Source organism: Stegastes partitus, unplaced genomic scaffold (genome assembly GCF_000690725.1).
Source record: "Stegastes partitus isolate 25-593 unplaced genomic scaffold, Stegastes_partitus-1.0.2 Scaffold98, whole genome shotgun sequence".
In the NCBI taxonomy this organism is placed as follows: domain Eukaryota; kingdom Metazoa; phylum Chordata; class Actinopteri; family Pomacentridae; genus Stegastes; species Stegastes partitus.
This window is the reverse complement of record NW_007577829.1, coordinates 836841-855265: the sequence shown is the minus strand read 5'-3', so window position 1 is coordinate 855265 and position 18425 is coordinate 836841. Positions and strand designations below refer to the sequence as shown.

At 40.2% G+C, this 18425-nt stretch overlaps 2 protein-coding genes across 6 annotated transcripts in view; both read left to right on the top strand.

The window, feature by feature from the left end:
* The window catches only part of LOC103354186 (cytochrome P450 2J6-like), a 36564-nt gene extending 27096 nt beyond the window's left edge, over window positions 1-9468 (top strand). The window contains exons 1-9 of one of the 3 annotated variants that reach the window (XM_008277477.1): window positions 1470-1713; window positions 2319-2484; window positions 2575-2727; window positions 6080-6240; window positions 6417-6593; window positions 6690-6828; window positions 7660-7847; window positions 7947-8088; window positions 8914-9468. In XM_008277477.1, coding sequence (XP_008275699.1) covers window positions 1522-1713; window positions 2319-2484; window positions 2575-2727; window positions 6080-6240; window positions 6417-6593; window positions 6690-6828; window positions 7660-7847; window positions 7947-8088; window positions 8914-9089 — 1494 coding nt within the window. In that variant the 5' untranslated portion in view covers window positions 1470-1521 and the 3' untranslated portion in view covers window positions 9090-9468. Of the gene's footprint in view, window positions 1-1469; window positions 1714-2318; window positions 2485-2574; window positions 2728-6079; window positions 6241-6416; window positions 6594-6689; window positions 6829-7659; window positions 7848-7946; window positions 8089-8913 lie in introns of those variants that run through there. The other 2 variants (XM_008277478.1, XM_008277476.1) reach the window with 2 other exon arrangements.
* Window positions 1-18305, top strand: part of LOC103354187 (cytochrome P450 2J1-like) — a 25196-nt gene extending 6891 nt beyond the window's left edge. Inside the window, exons 1-9 of one of the 3 annotated variants that reach the window (XM_008277482.1) lie at window positions 12070-12261; window positions 13293-13458; window positions 13545-13697; window positions 13789-13949; window positions 14171-14344; window positions 14994-15135; window positions 15220-15407; window positions 16423-16519; window positions 16847-18305. In XM_008277482.1, coding sequence (XP_008275704.1) covers window positions 12070-12261; window positions 13293-13458; window positions 13545-13697; window positions 13789-13949; window positions 14171-14344; window positions 14994-15135; window positions 15220-15407; window positions 16423-16519; window positions 16847-17022 — 1449 coding nt within the window. In that variant the 3' untranslated portion in view covers window positions 17023-18305. Of the gene's footprint in view, window positions 1-12069; window positions 12262-13292; window positions 13459-13544; window positions 13698-13788; window positions 13950-14170; window positions 14345-14993; window positions 15136-15219; window positions 15408-16377; window positions 16520-16846 lie in introns of those variants that run through there. The other 2 variants (XM_008277479.1, XM_008277481.1) reach the window with 2 other exon arrangements.
* The last annotated feature ends 120 nt before the right edge of the window (window positions 18306-18425 follow it).

The window sequence follows — 18425 nt, the reverse complement described above, 5'->3', positions numbered from 1 at the left end:
GACCTGTCCAGGGTGTCCCCTGCCTTTTCCCTAAGTCAGCTGGGATAGGCTCCAGCCCCCCTGCGAATACATGGAAATTTAAAATTTCAACCTTGGACTGTTATTAGTGGATATCAGTTTTTTTCTCTCTTTTTTTTTTTTTTTTTTAAGTTTTGGATTTAGGCTGCAAATCAAGTTCAAAACAGTTACCATACATGATTCCTCGTCCACCTAGGGTAAAAAAAAAAAAAAAAAAAAAAAAAAATCTAGATAATGTGTGGATACATTTTTGTTAAAAATAAATAAATAATAATAATAAAGCACATATAAACATGGAGGGACATTTATTTCCAAATCACCAGTCAGATGGAACTAACGACACTTGTCAAAATATCACTCTGGCTCACTTGTGATTGGTCAGAGACCTTAGTGACTGTGTTGTGATGTAGCCTGGGCTTCGTTGATTGGCTGGATGAAGTCACATGATTATGCCCCCGGCCATTTTTAAAGCCTAAGGACGTTACCATATATGGTTCCTTGCCCGATAAAGGGTTAAACAGCTGCGGCTGGAGTTGTTCATGTACACTTGGTGAACAATTTAGAGAGTCGGTCAGGATTTGGGTAAAGAACACAAAGCGGGGAGGTTTGAAAACTTTACACAAACACACTGAGTTTGATAAGTTGACTGAGTTATGTAATGTTTTTCAGAAGTGCTTATCTATGCCGGTGAGAAAACATCTGGCTTACATCTGAATCCACTGGGAGCTTTTACTGTCCAGTCAGACCATTTTCTTACTAATGATTTAATTACATTTTGCTTATTTTTCAACTTGATTGACTGCTTTTAGATACCACACCTGACATTTCCACTGATTTACATGCAACAGTGCAATGAAACAGTTGGATCCACTTTGTCACAACTGCACTTTGTTTTATTGACTTGAGTCTATTTACACTAGGTCACTGTAAAAGTCGTGGAGATTTTATGAAGGAAAATCACCATAGTTTATGTAACATATTTAACAGTGGGAATTGCTTTCCAACAGACAAATGAGATTGATGTTACACGTTTACACATTAAGATTAAACATTGACAATATTATACACAATGCAAAGTAACCTGAATAACTTCAGTATTAGGGTTAAGAACCTACCGCATTATACAAATATACCTGGTGAGAGTGGAGAGGAACAACTCCTCTTGAACAGGACTGCAATTTTAATATACTGCTGAGCTGAATGTATTGTTGCCAATGACTGATTGCCAAATTATTGCATAACATGCACAACTGAGGTCTCGGTTGTTGAAAGAAGGAGGAATTTGTAGCTGGTTATGTAAGGACACTATCGCAGGCCTCTCTGGGAAGACTGAGTTTTTTTTCCCCATCATGTCCTGAGTGGGTGGACCAGAGTAAGGTTAAGTCAGGACAGGGCGGGCTTTATACTCTAAACAATTAGTTACACTGGTCTTTCTAGTGAGGACGAGGAAAATCTTAGAAAGCATACACAGTCATCGTGGTGCTGCTTTTGCTCCATCTAACCATGTGGCTTTTTAATTTTTTGCTGAGTTTTGACCTACAGGGACTATTCCTATTTATTTTACTGTTTATTGTAATAGCAGACTACCTTAAAAACAGGAGTCCACCAAATTTTCCTCCAGGACCACGGGGTCTGCCTATCGTGGGGAATGTCCTGAGTGTGGATGCCAAACACCCACACAATTATTTCAGCAAGGTACTGATTTATATACAGGTTTGATCTTAAAGAGCTTGTGAGTATTAAGGATCAAAGATTGAAAGTCATGTTATTTGTTAATGCATATTTTATAAAAAAAATAAAAAAAATAAAAAATGACTTTAAAACAATTTCAAACCTTTTTTTGTTTCCAGGTTGCGTTTTAAAATTATTTTCTGCTGTGCATGTTTTCATCAACTACTGAGATATTTATATATTAAATTAAATTAATAGAATTTAGCTCAAAGTTTAAACTGTTTCCCCAATAGTATTGCACTAGTGCTCAGGATAGCAGCACACGTGGAAAACAACAACAATCCCTTAAAAATGGGGCTATTGCAGTTATTTTTAATTATTTTACCACAAAAATGCAACCTTAACTCATGTACATTGGAAAATGTGCATTTGGCTTGTAAACAATGATTTTTATCCAGAAACCTGTTTCAGATATTGATGTATAGTCGTCTAATCTAAACATAGGAGGAAATTCTCCCATCTAAATACACATGACAATGAGGTTTGGTGTTTGTTTTGTTGTTTTTTTATTTTAAATGACTGATGTATTGGGATGTTGTGGCTCATCAATACTTGTTTCTTGTCCACAGCTGGCTGAAACCTATGGGAATGTGTACAGTGTCCGCATGCGTGGTGATAGGATAGTGTTTGTGTGTGGGTACAAGATGCTGAAGGAAGCCATGGTGACACAAGGAGAAAGTTTTGTGGATCGACCGTACAGTGCAATGTTTGAAAGGTTTTACTTAGGAGCATCAGGTGAAAATAATTCTCCATTCCTTGCCACATTCTGTACAGATATTAGTTGCACACAAGTTATTCTTCACCTCTGCATTCTTTTGTCTGTAGGTGGTCTATTCGTGAGCAACGGTGAAACTTGGAAGAGGCAGCGACGCTTCGCTTTGTCCACCTTACGCACCTTTGGAATGGGCAAAAACATCACAGAACAGTGTATCTGTGAGGAGCTCCGACACCTGCAGGAGGAGATTGAGAAGGAAAAAGGTGATTTACCTTGAGAACAACTTAAACTTTGCACAAGCACTCGCAATAGCAAGCACACTGCAAAAATGAACACACATGTTCAATCTAAAACACTTTGTGACCTACACAAGCTAAAAAATTTCAGTTGCTTGCCCATATATCTGGCTTCCTTCAACTTCGAATAAATAGTTGGGCTGATAAAGGGGAAGCTGACAAAATAGTCCCATCAACTTTATATTTTAAGTTTAATCAGCAAACTTTTTTATGGATAACAACAGTTGAAACCTAAATCCCAGCTGAAGCAACATAAAATGACGAGTAAAACCAAAAACCTACTGATATCTTGAGATATCTTGAAAACACAAAAGTAAAAGTTGTTGGAACAAAACATCTTATTGAATTAAGATATCTTTTAAAGACAGCTAAGTTGCTTTTCCAGGAATCGACTATCTCAGTGGAGAAGTTAAGTTTGTTCGAACTGCGTAATCTGTGCACACAAAAAGGTTTCTATTTTCAGTTACAAATAAAATGAGTAGCATGTGTCTGCTGCAGATGAGCCCTCAAAAGGTTGTAAAACAAAATATTAAGTTAAGGGCACCATCAGTTTTGTCCAGGCTTGTTTCATGAGTTTATTTCTTAAAATAATTCTGTTGAACCACAGTTCAAAAGCAATGTCTGATTTTTATTAGTTAATTTTCATAGGATTTTTATTTATTATTACTTTTGTCAGATTCAAGTTATTTCTGTGATCGTTGTGGGCTTTGCTTTCATTAAACCCGAGGGGTACCAACAATTTTGTCCACGTGTTTTCTTCCGCTGATCCGAGGTCAGGTCTCGGAGGCAGCAGACGAAGCAGGTCATTCCAATTGTTTCGATCCCGGGTAATGCTTTCCAGTTCTTCCTGGTTGATCCTGAGGTGTTCCCACGCCAGCTGAGAAACACAATCCCTCCAACAGGTTCTGGGTCTACACCAGGGTCTCCTCCCAAGTGAACGTGCTTGGAAAACCTCCAAAGGAAGTCTCCCTGGAGGCATCTGAATCAAATATCCAAACCACCTCAGTTGGCTCCCTTCGATGCAAAGTAGAAATGACTTTACTCCGAGCTCCCTCCGGATGTCAGAGCTTCTCACCCTATCTCTAAGGCTAAACCCAGTCACCCTATGGAGGAAGCTCATTTCGGCCACTTGGATCCGCTTGAATCTCATTCTTTCATTCACCATCCATTGTCATAGGTGAGGGTTGGAACGTAGATGAACTGGTAAATGGAGAGCTGTGCCTTACAGCTCAGCTCCCTCTTGACCACAATGGTCCAGCTCAACGCCCGCATTACTGCTGACACCACACCAAGACACCTGTCCATCTGAGATCCTGTCCATGAACACCAAAAACAGGATTGGAGACAAGGGGCAGCCCTGGTAGTCAACACCCGCTGGAAACGTGTCTGACTTTGTGCCGCGAATACGGACACAGCTCTCACTTTGGTTGTACAGGGAGTGAATGCCTTGTATCAGTGAGTCCACTACCCCATACCTCCGCAGTACCCTTCACAGAGCCCTTCAGGGACATGGTCGTAGGCCTTCTCCAAATCCACAAAATACATGTGGACTGGCTGGCCAAATTTCCAGCTCCACAAGGATAAAGAACTGGTCCACTGTTTAATGACCAAGACAGAATCCACATTGCTCCTCCTCGTCTGAGGTTTGACAATCGATCGGAGTCTCTCTTCCAGCACCCTACAGTAAACTTTCCAGAGGAAAAAGACATGTCAGACGTGACACTAAAGAGACGTGTCAGCCAAAACAGTCCAACAATGTCAAGAGCCTTCAGCGTCTCGGGGCAAATCTGTTGCTGTGCAGCGTAAGCAAAAGACATGAGTGGGTTTCAGAGCGCAGTGGCACGGCGTCCTGTGTGAAAGCCCTTTAAGGCATTGAATGGTTTACCAGAACTTCCACGAGGCCACCCGAAAGTCCTTCTCCATAGCCTCACCAAAATCCTCCCACACTCAAATTTTAGCTTCAGAAACTGCCATCAGTGACCTTCTGGCTGCAGCTCCCAACAGCCACTTCTGCAATGGAAGCTTTGAACATGGCCCACTCTGACTCCATGTCCCCAACCTCCCCCAGGATGCAGAAGAAACTGCTCCGGAGGTGGGTGTTGAAAACCCCCCAGACAGGGGCCTCTGCCAGACATTCCCAGCCCACCCACACTACACGTTTGGATTTACCAGGTCTGTCCAGCAGCCTTCCCCACCTATGGATCCAACACACCACCAGGTGGGGATCAGTTGACAGCTCTGCTCCTCTCTTCACCTGAGTGACTGAGACATGGCCACAGTTCTGATGACACAACCACAAAGTCGATCATCAACCTTTGGGGCTAAGGTGCTCTGGTACCAAGTGCACTTATGAACTACCTTATGCTCAAACATGGGGTTTCCTGTGGCCAGTCTATGACCAATAACATAGTCCAATAACATAACGGTACTTGGGTTCAGATCGGGCAGGCCTTTCCTCCCAATCAACCCCCTTCCAGGTTTCTCTGTCGTTACCCACATGAGGGTTGAAGTCACCCAGGACAACTATGGAGTCCCCAGGTGGCACCACTTCCAGGGTACACCCCAGAGACTCCAAGAAGGCTGAATACTCTGAGCTGCTGTTTGGTGCATAAGCACAAACAACAGTCAGCATTTCCCCCCTGCAACACACAGTCACAGAGAGATGACCCTCTTGTTCTCTGGGGAGAACTCCAATAAAGCGATGCTCAGCCAGGGGTTTAAGAGTGACTTTTTAATGTCACGTACAGTTGAGTTATCTCTGTATGTGAGTGCCAAACAGACATTAACCATTACAGAAGTCTCTGTTATGGTGGCCCAATGCTATCCAAGCCCTTACAATGCTCTTGGCCACACAAAGACTGAAAACCACCTCACCCATCAACAACAATCAAAATTCAAACACAACTGAAATAACCATCACAAAAACTACTAATTTGGGTTTGAACATCAACATTCCCGTGATTCTTTGCCATGTCAACACAAAGCTGCCTCCTCAGGTTACTACAATATTAAACACAACAGACAAGCTGCAGTCTTCCATCTCATTAAACAGTAACAGGCTATACCTGGTGACGCAACTGCTACTACTGCTAATGTACAAGGCTTAAATTATGAATGACAATTAATTAATTAATTATTAATGGCTCGAATAAAAAGTTCTATTAAAAAAACATCTTAAGTGCATATATTCATCCTGATTGCAGATGTATGTAAAGCTTACTATTTTAAATAAATTCAACATTTTAGTTCAACAGACTTAGGAGAAAGAGCTGAGGTAACAAAAACTTTTTTTTTCAAGCAGTGGTGTCCTCTTTCTCAGGTCGACCTTTCAACCCAGCAACCCTCTTCAACAATGCTGTATCCAACATTATTTGCCAGATGGTGATGGGGAGAAGGTTTGACTACAGTGACCACAACTTTCAGATCATGCTGAAGCATCTGGCTGAGATTCTTCGCCTGGAGGGCTCCGTATGGGCTCTAGTAAGTCAATCACTTCCACTCAGTTTAGTCATTACCAGAGAGACAATACTCTGATATGACTGTGAGAGTCCATCTTCTGTAATGGACTGGATGATGTTGGTTGTCAAACTTTCTAGCAGAAGGTGAAAAGTGATGTTAACAAAAGTTTCTTTTATCACCTGTTTTGTTTCGAGTAGCTCTATGACTCCTTCCCCAGACTGATGAAGCACATGCCAGGTCCTCACAACGAACTCTTCAGCCATCATGTCACCATTCAAGACTTCTTCAAAAAGGAGGTGAACAAGCACAAGAAGGATCTGGACCGCAACAATCCTCGAGACTACATCGACACTTTCCTTATTGAGATGGAGAATGTAAGCTAACAACTGCATTGCACATATTGCACAGTACAACACTTCTGTTAAGCTACCAGTCTTTCAGAAATGTGTCTTTTCTGCTTTTTTGAACAGTACAAAGATGGTGAGCTGGGCTTCACTGAGACCAATCTGGCTCTGTGCTCAATGGATCTGTTCCTGGCTGGAACAGAAACTACCGCCACCACTATGCTGTGGGCTTTGGTTTACCTCATGAAATACCCTGAGATTCAGGGTAGGTGGGCTTTTCAAGGAGATATAGCAAGAAAACAATGGTAGCAGCTCTGTGAACTAAATGACTGTAATTACATTTTCTGTCTCTGCCATCTTTAAGTGGAACATGAGCATGTTCACTAAGGGAAGTTGAGCTATCTTTATTTGTGTGGCAAATTAAAAATATGTGCTGTTGAGCGAAAGAACTTCCCAATAGTGAAATGAGACTACCATTAAAAATTCTTCTATCAAGTTTAAATATTATGGTTAAGGCCTGACCATATTATATATATAAAGAAAACACACAACATTTGGATGAATAAACTAAATATTAGTGTGAAGACAGAAAGCATTGTTGGGGTTTGGCTAGTAAAGAGGCACCATGATAATGTCTATAGTGACTTCTAATGACACTCAGCCATCAAATTTATGTGAAAATAAGCATCCCTTAGGAGAGCATTGCTATACTCCAGTGGCATATTTAACAGTGTCCTTTGCAATCTGAAATACACAACTGTTCATTGTGTTCAGTTTACATTATAGATTTCTCAAGTGTCATGTGGTAATGCTGCATATATTCAGATAGTTGTTCAAATTTGTGACATCTGTGTGACAGCTGATGTAAACAAAGATTCATCCTGAGGTTAGTGCCAATGTTAGTGGATTATAATTTGCCATCACTGGCCGCTTAAATTTAAAATGAGTGATATTTTGCATTGTTTATTTTTAACTCATACATTAGACACACATCAAAGAATGGAAATGTGGTACACAAAATATACATTGGTTTGGTGACAGGAAAGAACATTTTCACCCCAAGTTTAAGCTAAAGTCCATTAATTTCCTTCAACAGAGAAAGTGCATGCAGAGATAGACAGAGTGATCGGACAGACCCGCCAGCCCTCCATGGCTGACAGACCAAACATGCCTTACACTGATGCTGTCATCCACGAGAGCCAGAGGATGGGAAACATTGTTCCACTCAACGGACTCAGGATGTCTTGCAAGGACACGACACTGGGTGGTTACTTCGTACCAAAGGTTGCATTTAATTTACATTAATTTCAAGTGTTAATAATTAGCCAAGTGTTGCAGCGTACCTTATTGTTGTCCTGTGTGGACTTTGGTTATCATTTTCAGGGTACGTCCGTGATGCCCTTCCTGACCTCTGTGCTGTTTGACAAGGATGAATGGGAGACTCCAGACACCTTCAACCCAGGACACTTCCTGGATGCTGAGGGGAAGTTTGTGAAGAGAGAAGCATTCCTTCCTTTCTCTGCAGGTAAAGACCACCACATTGACCTCTTACAACTTGACAGATAACATAAATTTGTTATGGCGGTGCTGGAACCCATGTGCAGACAGGCAATACAAACCAATACAGAACAAGGAAACTAAACTGAGGGGCAAACAGAGTGGGTCAAACCAGACTCCATTCAAAAAAAAGGGGAAAAAGCTACAAAACCCTTGGACAATCTTAGACTACTAAAATGGGGACCCTCACTGGACTGGGGAACTGAACTAAAGGGGCAGGCAGGTTCTTGGAATCCGGGGTCTGGCGAGATGAGTTGGGGTTGGCGAGGGCTGGGGTAAAGCCGGTACAGGCAGGATCTGAGTGGCACACGTGTTGCCAATGCAGGGTGGGCAGGCGGCAGTGGTTAGGGAAAGCAGACAGGAGACAGGTTGGGGGTCCAACGCCGGGTAAAGGCTGGCTGTGGGTGGGATCCAAGCGGCAAGTGTGTAGTCGATGCAGGAAATTCGGGCGGCAGTGGCTTGGAGAAGTCAGACAGGACACAGCTCGGGGACTGGCAGGGAACCAGGGTTTCATTGTCTATGGTCTGGCAGCGTATGGTGGAAAGAACTGGACCTTTCTATATCTGGATGATGGTACACAGGTGAGCCGATCTCCAATACCTGCAGTTAACAGACACAAAGGGGGTGTGAGTGTTAGAATCACATAGTGGCAGGAGAGGGAGAGCCAAGCCAAGGGAGAAAGAGACCGAGAGAGACGGAGCCTGGCAGGGACTGAGGCCTGAGGCTGGGGGGGGGTCCTGACAAAACTCTCATCTGTAGATTTTAATCCTGCGTATCTTTGTGAACTCTTCAGGGAAACGTGTGTGTCTTGGAGAAGGCCTCGCCAAAATAGAGCTGTTCCTCTTTATGGTCGGCTTACTACAGAAGTTCTCTTTTTCTGCTCCCGATGGAGAAGAGCTGACCACAGAAGGCATTACTGGAACTACTCGTGTACCTGTTCCCTTCAAGGTTTGTGCAAAGGCCCGCTGAAATATGCAGCAACTCACAGAACCATTTTCCAAATCACCAACGTGTAGCAAAGAAGGCTTTAGGAGATAAAAATGTCATTTCTTCTTAATCAGAGATTTTTATTCCTGTATGATTAAACCTGATTGTTCTCTCCTCTACTATGAATTCTGTATCACAAAGTTTTTTTTCACATAACAATATTCTTATATTATTACCACTATTAACAACAAAATGTATAAAAAGATGTTGTGAGCATGCACATTGTAAAATTATAATAAAACTACACTGTTGTTTTGTATCAATCAGCTACGTGACTGAATAGGCCATTTGTTTACAATGAACAACCATTTCAAAACATTTGTTAATGATTAATAAATGATTTGTTGTTTTAAGTCATAAACCTGTGTTTAGCTCATTTGTGAAAACACAACATAATAACCTTACTGTATTATTTCATGTTGAGTAAGTTGGCTGGCACTGCAGCTTCAAAATGTGACATATTTACAAGCTTGTTGCTATACTTCAATTAAAATATTTATTCATTCATTCAACCTTTATTTAAACTCAGAGATACGCTGAGGTTATTCATGTAGCCTGAAAATATGAGGGGCTGCAAAAAGCTGCTGCACTTAATGACTTTTTCTTGATTTTCTGTCCTGTCGTCTTCATTAACTGCATTTATCTGACAAGCACAAACTTGTCAAGCCACTGCCATTTCTGCAGCACATTTTAAACAACAGGCTTCACCCAAAGTGTTTTCCAACAGAGAAATAAGAGTAATGTTACAAATGTACTTAACCGTTTTGAAATTAGGGCCCTATAATATTATTTATTCTACAAATTTACCTGACTAATTTCAAAATTAAGGTTAAGAACTACACCCTAATACTGAGACCTTATTATTTACATTGTGGTAAATTTAAAATGTCAGCAGTGATTTAAAGGACATGAACAAAATAGTAATAAACAATTTAATGCTGCATAAATAATCTTATAAATAAAGTCCTGACAAATCCATGATGTTTACTAATTATCAATCTTAATGACACAGACAAAAGTTGGTTAATTTAAACAATAACCTGAGGTTTTGTTTGTAATGTGCAGTTAGAACTAAATCCATATAGCACTTCTAAAATTAAGAGTACACAAAGTGCTTTAACAGATAAAACAAAAGCAACTTACCCATAAGACAACATGACAATTAAGATAAAGTTAAAAACAAAAAAATGAAATATGTCATGATTAATAAATACAAATAAATAATAAAACCTTTGATAAGAAAAAAAAAGCTTAATAAGCAAAAAAAGGGAAAAAAAAAAAAAAAAAAAAAGGTGGCATCACATAAAAACAAGTCTGTAAAACTGGATCTCAGAGGTCATCTTAAAGCAGTCTCTGATTCTGTGAGTCTTATCTAATCAAAAACAGGTTGTTCCAAAGCTGAGGACCCTGATGTGGTCTTTTTTTTTTGTATAATTTTATATTTTGTAATATTATTCTGTACTGTCTGATATGTTAATAATAATCTGGTACAGTGTCATTTATGTTTGAGCTGTGCACTGTCCTTTTAAAATCATTTTTACAATAATAATATTATTAAAATTCAAAAAGAATAGTTACCCCACTTCTTGTAAACGTTTAAGAGCCACTTATGTGTGGAATTTGAAAATGTTTGAATTTGGTGCCATCTACTGGTAGTTTCAGGAACCACAGGGAGCCTCACACAGTGTGCAAGTCTGTCCTCGTTGTGAAAACTGACTAAATACAGGTAAACATACAACATCCTTTATCCACTGGGTTAGTATTCTGAGTTTAGTGAGTGCAGCACTGATGTAGTGTCTGCGTGGAGGTGAAGGTGAAGGTGGCGCAGTTGTTAACACTGTTGCCTCGCAGCAAGAAGGTCTCCAGTTCACGTCCCAGTGAGAACACCTGGGATCTTTCTGCATGGAGTTTGCATGTTCTCCTCATGCAGCATGAGTTCTCTCTGGGTTCTCCGGCTTCCTCCCACAAAGTCCAAAAGCATGTTGAGGTTAATTGGTGATTCTAAATTGTCTGTAGGTGTGAATGTGAGTGTGCTTGGTTGTCTGTCTCTAAGTGTAGCCCTGTGATAGACTGGTGACCTGTCCAGGGTGTCCCCTGCCTTCACCCTGAGTCAGCTGGGATAGACTCCGGTTATTTAGAAATGATCTAATACAGTAAAAGTAAAAGTCCTGCGGGAAAAATTCCTGTTTACGTAAAAGCACATGAGTATTTGCAGCAAATGGACTGATACATTATTACTTATGAAAGCATTACAACATCAATTGTCAAGTTCTGACACACAAATCTGCTTTTAGAATTTTTTCTCTAATCTTTCATTTCTGGCTCATTTAAACATAATTAAATAAACCATATGGGAAGTTTACAGGGGGAAAAAAATGAAAAAACAACTAAGACATCAGAAATATAATACCTGTGTCAGGTATTACAAACTGCTTTTTGCACAAAAGGTTCTTTAATCAATCAACTTTTAGGCTTCATTCAGGCTTTATCAAAGTGTTTGTCTTTATTTTAAAGGAAACTAAAGCTGTCAGATAAATGTAGTGGAGCAGAAGGTGTCATATTTCTCTCTGAAATTTAGTGGAGTTGAAGTATAACAAAGCATTAAGTATAAAAACTGAAATAAAATGCTTAAGATTTGTACTTAAGTATATTACTTGGGAGGATTTACTTAGTTACTCTCCAACACTGAATTTCAGTGATATATTTGGACATTCTCAAGAAAATCAGATATCTGAGAATAATTTAGCCTCATGTTGCAGCTTTTTGTGTTTCGCAAGCAGCTAAAAGCTAAAAGCAATCCATATTCTGCATTAGTTAACAGAGCCTGACTCACTGTCATGCACACAGATCATCATATTTACCTCAGCTCTGAGTCAGCAGAATACCAGGACGTCTCTAACTGGGAAGGAATGATGAGGCCAGAGGTCCTAATCACTTCCCTGCTCTCCTGCTCTGCTTCACGATGTGGCCGTGGGATATGTTTCTGTGGCCTGATCTGAGGGGTATGATGCTTTTTATTTTTGCCGTTCTCCTCTTTGTATATTTTCTTCGCAAAAAGGATCCACCAAACTTCCCTCCAGGACCACCAGCTCTGCCTATATTAGGAAACGTCTTCAGCATTGAATCTAAACAGCCTCACATTTACCTCACCAAGGTAAGCTGACAGCATCGAGGCTTTTCCACACCGTGTTTTACCAGATTCTGAAAAGTCCCCCTGAACAACCTCGGTATTTTTAACAACAAAAGAAATAGCTGGTAAGTTGTAACGTTCCTACTTTAGTGGGCCATACAGTCACTGCTTTGTAAAGTCAGAAAAGTCTTTAAGAATGATGAAATTACCAAAACTGTTGCCATTTATTTGAGACAATGAATATTTTATAGTTTATTTCCTCCTCTATGACAATAAAATACCTTTGGATTGTGGACAAAAGATATTTAGGGACGTCATCTTGGGCTTTGGGAAACATTTATCGACATCTTTGGCCATTTACAGATTATTGTCGCACAGATTCATTTACAGCAGTTCTGTAAAACAATTCCAAAAACAGTGGGTCAGCAACAAACTGCATTTACTCAGGTACAATTCTGAGTTATTTGTGCTTTACTTGATTTCTGTTTTCGGCTACTTTAATACTCAGTTTAGAGGAAAGTATTGTCTTTTCTGCACCACTGACTTTATTTGTCAACTTTACTCACGAGCTAATGAGCAGGTTTAGTTTAATAATATATAATATAATCGACAAATGGTGTAATATCATACGTTAAGACTTTTCTTAGCCCAGAAGGGAAGATTTTAAAACTTTAGAAAGTAGTTCAATCATCTCTATCAGCTCCAGCATTTAGGCGATGAACACATCGATGCATCAATATCATACATTATTTTGATATTCTGTTAATATGCATTATTCTAAAATATGCAATTCTGCACAATCAATGCTTTTACTTTTGGCACTTGATGCATATTTTGATGCTAATACTATATTATTTTGCTTAACTATAATTTAAATGTACGACTATTACTTGCAACACAGTATTTGTACACAATAGTATTGGTACTATTGATTAAGTATCAGACTTGAGTGCTTCTTCCACCTTTGGCCAAAAACTTAACAACATGTTGTGCTGAATTACGCCTCCCATCAGTCACATGCTCGACAACAAGCCACCTATTCTCTGCTTCCACAGCTTGCTGATGTTTATGGGAATGTGTTCTGCATTCGTCTGGGAAGACACAAAACAGTGTTTGTGTCCGGGTGGAAGATGGTGAAGGAAGCTTTGGTGACGCAGGCCGACAGCTTTGTGGACCGACCTTACAGCCCGATGGTGACCAGGATTTATTCAGGAAACTCAGGTGAATGACGCAGAGCTGCATCACTACTGCAGGAACCTGCCTCTGGAGCCCCCACCTGAGTGACATCTGCTTTCTTTCTGTGTCAGCGGGTCTTTTCTTCAGCAACGGGAAGGTGTGGAGGAGGCAGCGGCGGTTTGCCATGGCCACGTTACGCACCTTCGGCCTGGCCAAGAGCTCCATGGAGCAGAACATCTGTGACGAGAGTCGACATCTGCAGGAGGCGATGGAGAAGGAGGAAGGTTGACAACAGAAAAAGAGACCAAAATGTAAGAGAGTGGAAGCAGAATACTCACATAGCATACTGTGGCTGAAGACGTTTCCTCTGTCCAGGTGGGCCGTTCGACCCTGTGCCGCTCTTGAACAACGCCGTGGCCAACATCATCTGCCAGATAGTGTTCGGGAGGCGCTTTGACTACACTGACCGCAACTTCCAGAGCATGCTGAAGAATCTGACGGAGATGGCCTATCTGGAAGGCTCCATATGGGCTCTAGTAAGTCAGCTCAGGCTCATCAACAACTCGGCATGGCTGCATCAAAGCAGAAAAGCAGAACTAGAGAGTTAACTTAGTTAGAGCAATGTAAGAAAAAGCAGAAAAATACATTTTATGAACAAATAAAAATGTAGAATTGTCAGTGTACCAACTAAAGGTTCCTCGTACAGGGAACACTGTGAGCTGACAGTGAATAAGTTCTTCATTTCCTCTCCTAACAGCTGTATGATGCGTTCCCAGCTCTGATGAAACGCCTGCCGGGGCCTCACAACGGCATCTTCAGCAGCTCCACGTCTCTGGAAGCTTCTATCAGGAGAGAGGTTGAGAGTCACAAACTGGACCTGGACCCCAGCAACCCGCGAGATTACATCGACAACTTCCTCATAGAGGAGAAAGTATGTTAAAAAGAGAAGGTAGCAGTTTATAATAAGGGTGGAAATTACATACTTAAGAAATGCTTAACTCATGATGACCCATGACATTAATTAGAGGATGTCTTGTGAATTCTTGTTCCTCACCATTAACAAATAATGAGTTCGCTCTAACTTTATGTGGTTAGTTCACACTTAACAGATTTTTAGCTGAGGAAACAGATGAATATGAAATCACATTAGCTGCATATGAGTTACATAAAAGTGGATTTATGTGAGTTTATTCATGTTAGTGCTGTTTGCATCTGATGGCCACTTTGATTTTAAAAAATAGCTCAAGAGAACTGGTGCTGTTCTGCTTTCAGAGACGCTGAGTCTGAAATTAAGCTTCAAGTCATTCAGCTAATCCCAAAATGTGCTGAATATCAGTTCATGTATAAAGTAACTATAAATTGATTCTCTTCAAATAATCATCTACAAAGAGTGAACTGATCACATAAAGTGGCTTGATCTATTGTTACTGGTGAGCAACAGGACTTCATAACACATCCTGCATTAACTCAAGCATTAACTAATCTTGCATTACTTAAGTGTATAACATGTGCTCTTATTATGACTGTGACCTAAATAAAAGATCCTTGTCATGAACTGACTCCTCCACTCTGCTCAACAGCACAACAGAAACACTGAGGAGGGTTTTGATGAAGGAAACTTGGCGCTGTGCTGTCTGGATCTGTTCCTGGCCGGCAGTGAAACCACTTCAAAGACTCTGCAGTGGGGCCTCATCTACCTCATCCAGAACCCTCACATCCAGGGTGGGTTCAGACAGCAAATAGATACGAATACCTAGAAGAATATGTTAAAGATCAATGAAGAAATACATGTATTTTACCTCTTAGAGAGAGTCCAGGCAGAGATAGACAGAGTGATCGGACAGACCCGCCAGCCCTCCATGGCTGACAGACCAAACCTGCCTTATACTGACGCTGTCATCCACGAGATCCAGAGGATGGGAAACATCGTTCCACTCAACGGACTCAGGGTGGCCGCCAAGGACACAACGCTGGGCGGCTGCTTCATACCAAAGGTATATCTCATTCATCCCCAAGAGGAAACCACAGTGTTGCAGCAGCACTTTGCATAAATGACAAAAACATTCACAACATTAAAACCAGCCACCAAACAATGTCTGTCTCGTGCCACCACAGTCTGCAACAATGTCTTGGCCGGTGGTGTGTCAAAGGAAGAACAGAACATTGCATTTCTAATGAGATGATCAATGTTTTTCGCGTCACCTGTCAGTGGTTTTAATGTTGATGCAAACAAAAAAATAAAAGAATTTAAAAACACCTACAAACTTAGAAGGACATTGCCAATAACGTTCAAAACTGAATGCAAAATGTGCAGAACGTGCACACATGTACTGCAGCTATACTTCTACTCATAACAGCAGCTGGAGTCCACTGCATTAATTAAACTAACATGAGTCTGTCAAGTTTGCCTGAAAAGCAGTAATATGGGAACACCAGTGTGCATCTGCTGCATGTGTTTCTCTTGTAGTAAAGCTGTGGCTCCTCACAACCTTATTTTGGGACTTGTCTGTTAAAGGCCTTATGTATGATGATTATTTTTCACACTGACATTCCTCTTCTCTTATACTGAACGTTGAAAGGACTCATCTTGTTCAGTAAATGTTAGAGGAAGCCATATACTAAAGGTATTTAGTCTGATTATACACTGATATTTGCGATTGCTACTGCCTGAAGATTAAAGTGACTTCAAATTTTACTGAGATAGTCGGGACAAGAACATTTTACATGACACATGACTGTTACAAGTTCATTTATCTTACATGTCTATATGCAGAAAACACATTTTTTTTACCCACTTGTTAAATATGCTTTCTCATCATTTATCCCTAAACAGAATGAGTTTTTCTCTCAGTGTAACTAAAAGTGTTAACTCTGTTATATTTCTACTTACCAATCTTGTCCTGCAATATAAACCAGCCATTTAAATACTGCCACAGTGATTTAATTGTCTTGTGCGGTGCACAGGGCACCTCTGTGATGCCGAACCTGACCTCTGTGCTGTTTGACAAGAACGAATGGGAGACTCCAAACACCTTCAACCCTGAACACTTCCTAGACGCCGAGGGGAGGTTTGTGAGGAGGGAGGCATTCTTACCTTTCTCTGCAGGTGACTTTCACACATTTAGTCTGACTTTGATTAGATTCAAGAAGTTTATTGTCATATGTACACCAGACTCTGTACAGTGAAATTCTTACTTTGCTGCTACCCCTTAACCAAAATCTACCCAATGTATAAAAAACTAAACCAAAATAAATAACTAAGCAGACTTGAACTGATGGCAGCAGTGGTCGCTAGGTGCACTGTGCATTTGTAAACCTGGTTTGGATAAAGTTACTATGGCAGTGGTGAATCAACTAATCATGATGGAAGAATGCATTTTTGGAAATCGTGAGTCTGCAGGATGATGAGGAGACTTGTGTTTATTCTTACCAGGAAGGCGAGCGTGTCTCGGCGAAGGCCTGGCGAGGATGGAGCTGTTCTTGTTTTTCGTCAGTTTGTTGCAGAGGTTTCATTTTTCCACTCTGGATGGAGCTGAGCTGAGCACAGAAGGAATCACCGGAGCCACACGAACACCGTACCCCTTTAAGATCTACGCAAAGTCCCGCTAAACCCTGTAAAACGACCCCCTAGGGACTGTGTGAGGAACATTTTCATACATATTTATTATATATTGCATCTGTTGTAATTACAACTAGTTTCCCTGTCAATACTTAAAAGTTAGCATCATTTATATTCTTAGCAAGATGATGATGGCACAAGGAAATGTTTTCCACAACTGGCAACACAGAGGAACTACAGTGTGCCATTTGTTCAGCTACAACCTGTAAAGGAAGACGTATGTTGACATTGCTACAAATACAGCAATGTGAAAAATATCTGATATCAGGTGATCGTCCAGCATAAAAAAAACCCAAGTACCAAGTATATAGTGTATAAAAGCACCTAATAACAGCAGCAAAAAGTAGCTAAACTATGAAAGCATAACTATTAGTTTGGTTGCTCTGACTGCTATATTGTCAAATACAACATTGTGAGATTATTAGTCCACATGCATCAGTGTGTCAGCAGCATGTTACTGTTGTAGCTGCTGCAGTTGGAGCCAGTTTGAACAACTTTATATACAGTTTTACAAACAGGTACTGCAGATAAATCTGAAGGCTCATTAATGGAGCAAGTTTTCAGTTATTGGATTTTTTTTTCTCCAATATTTGATTTTTCATGCAATATTGGATTATTTGAACATTTACTGAAATAAAACTTTGTCAGAAGTTTAGTGATCATCTGAAATATGATCTACATACAGTTTTTTTTTCTCAGAGGTCAAAAGGTTGCAAACCACTGGTGTAATCTTTTACAATGTGTTGTAGTTTAAAAGCTTCTTATATCATCTATTATGTAAAATGTTCATCTAAAAAAGGATTAAAGTGGTCAGATAAATGTAAGGACCAAGTACCTCAAAACTGTACTGAAGTACATCACTTGAGTCCTTAATTGCTTTCCTACACTGGTTTATACCAGGTCTAACAATTATCTTCAAAATAATAATACATTTGTCAATTGTTTTCTCGATTAATCGGTCTAAGAAATGTCAAAAGATGATGAAAGATGTTGATCAGTGTTTCCCACAGCCTAAGATAACACCTTTAGATGTCTGGTTTTGTCCACAACACAGATAGATTTAGTTTAAGGGCACTGAGAGGGACAGAAACCAGAGAATATTAGGAAGCTGGAAGAATAAAATCTAAAAAATTCTTTACCAGTGGCCACAAGCAGCAGCAAAACTCAAGCTCAACAACTCTCACAGTGAAGTCTATTGTTTTGTATTTGTCATATTAGGAGTTATTCTGTTGGTCTACTGCACACTATAAAAATAAAAGTCATAATAAAAACACCATTTTTTTGTTTCTTGTTGGATGTTTGGACGTAAATTGCTGCTTTATTGTCACATGAAGGTGCTGATGAGCGTTTATCTTTGGACCCAAACTGAGATTGACACGACTGAATATAAAAA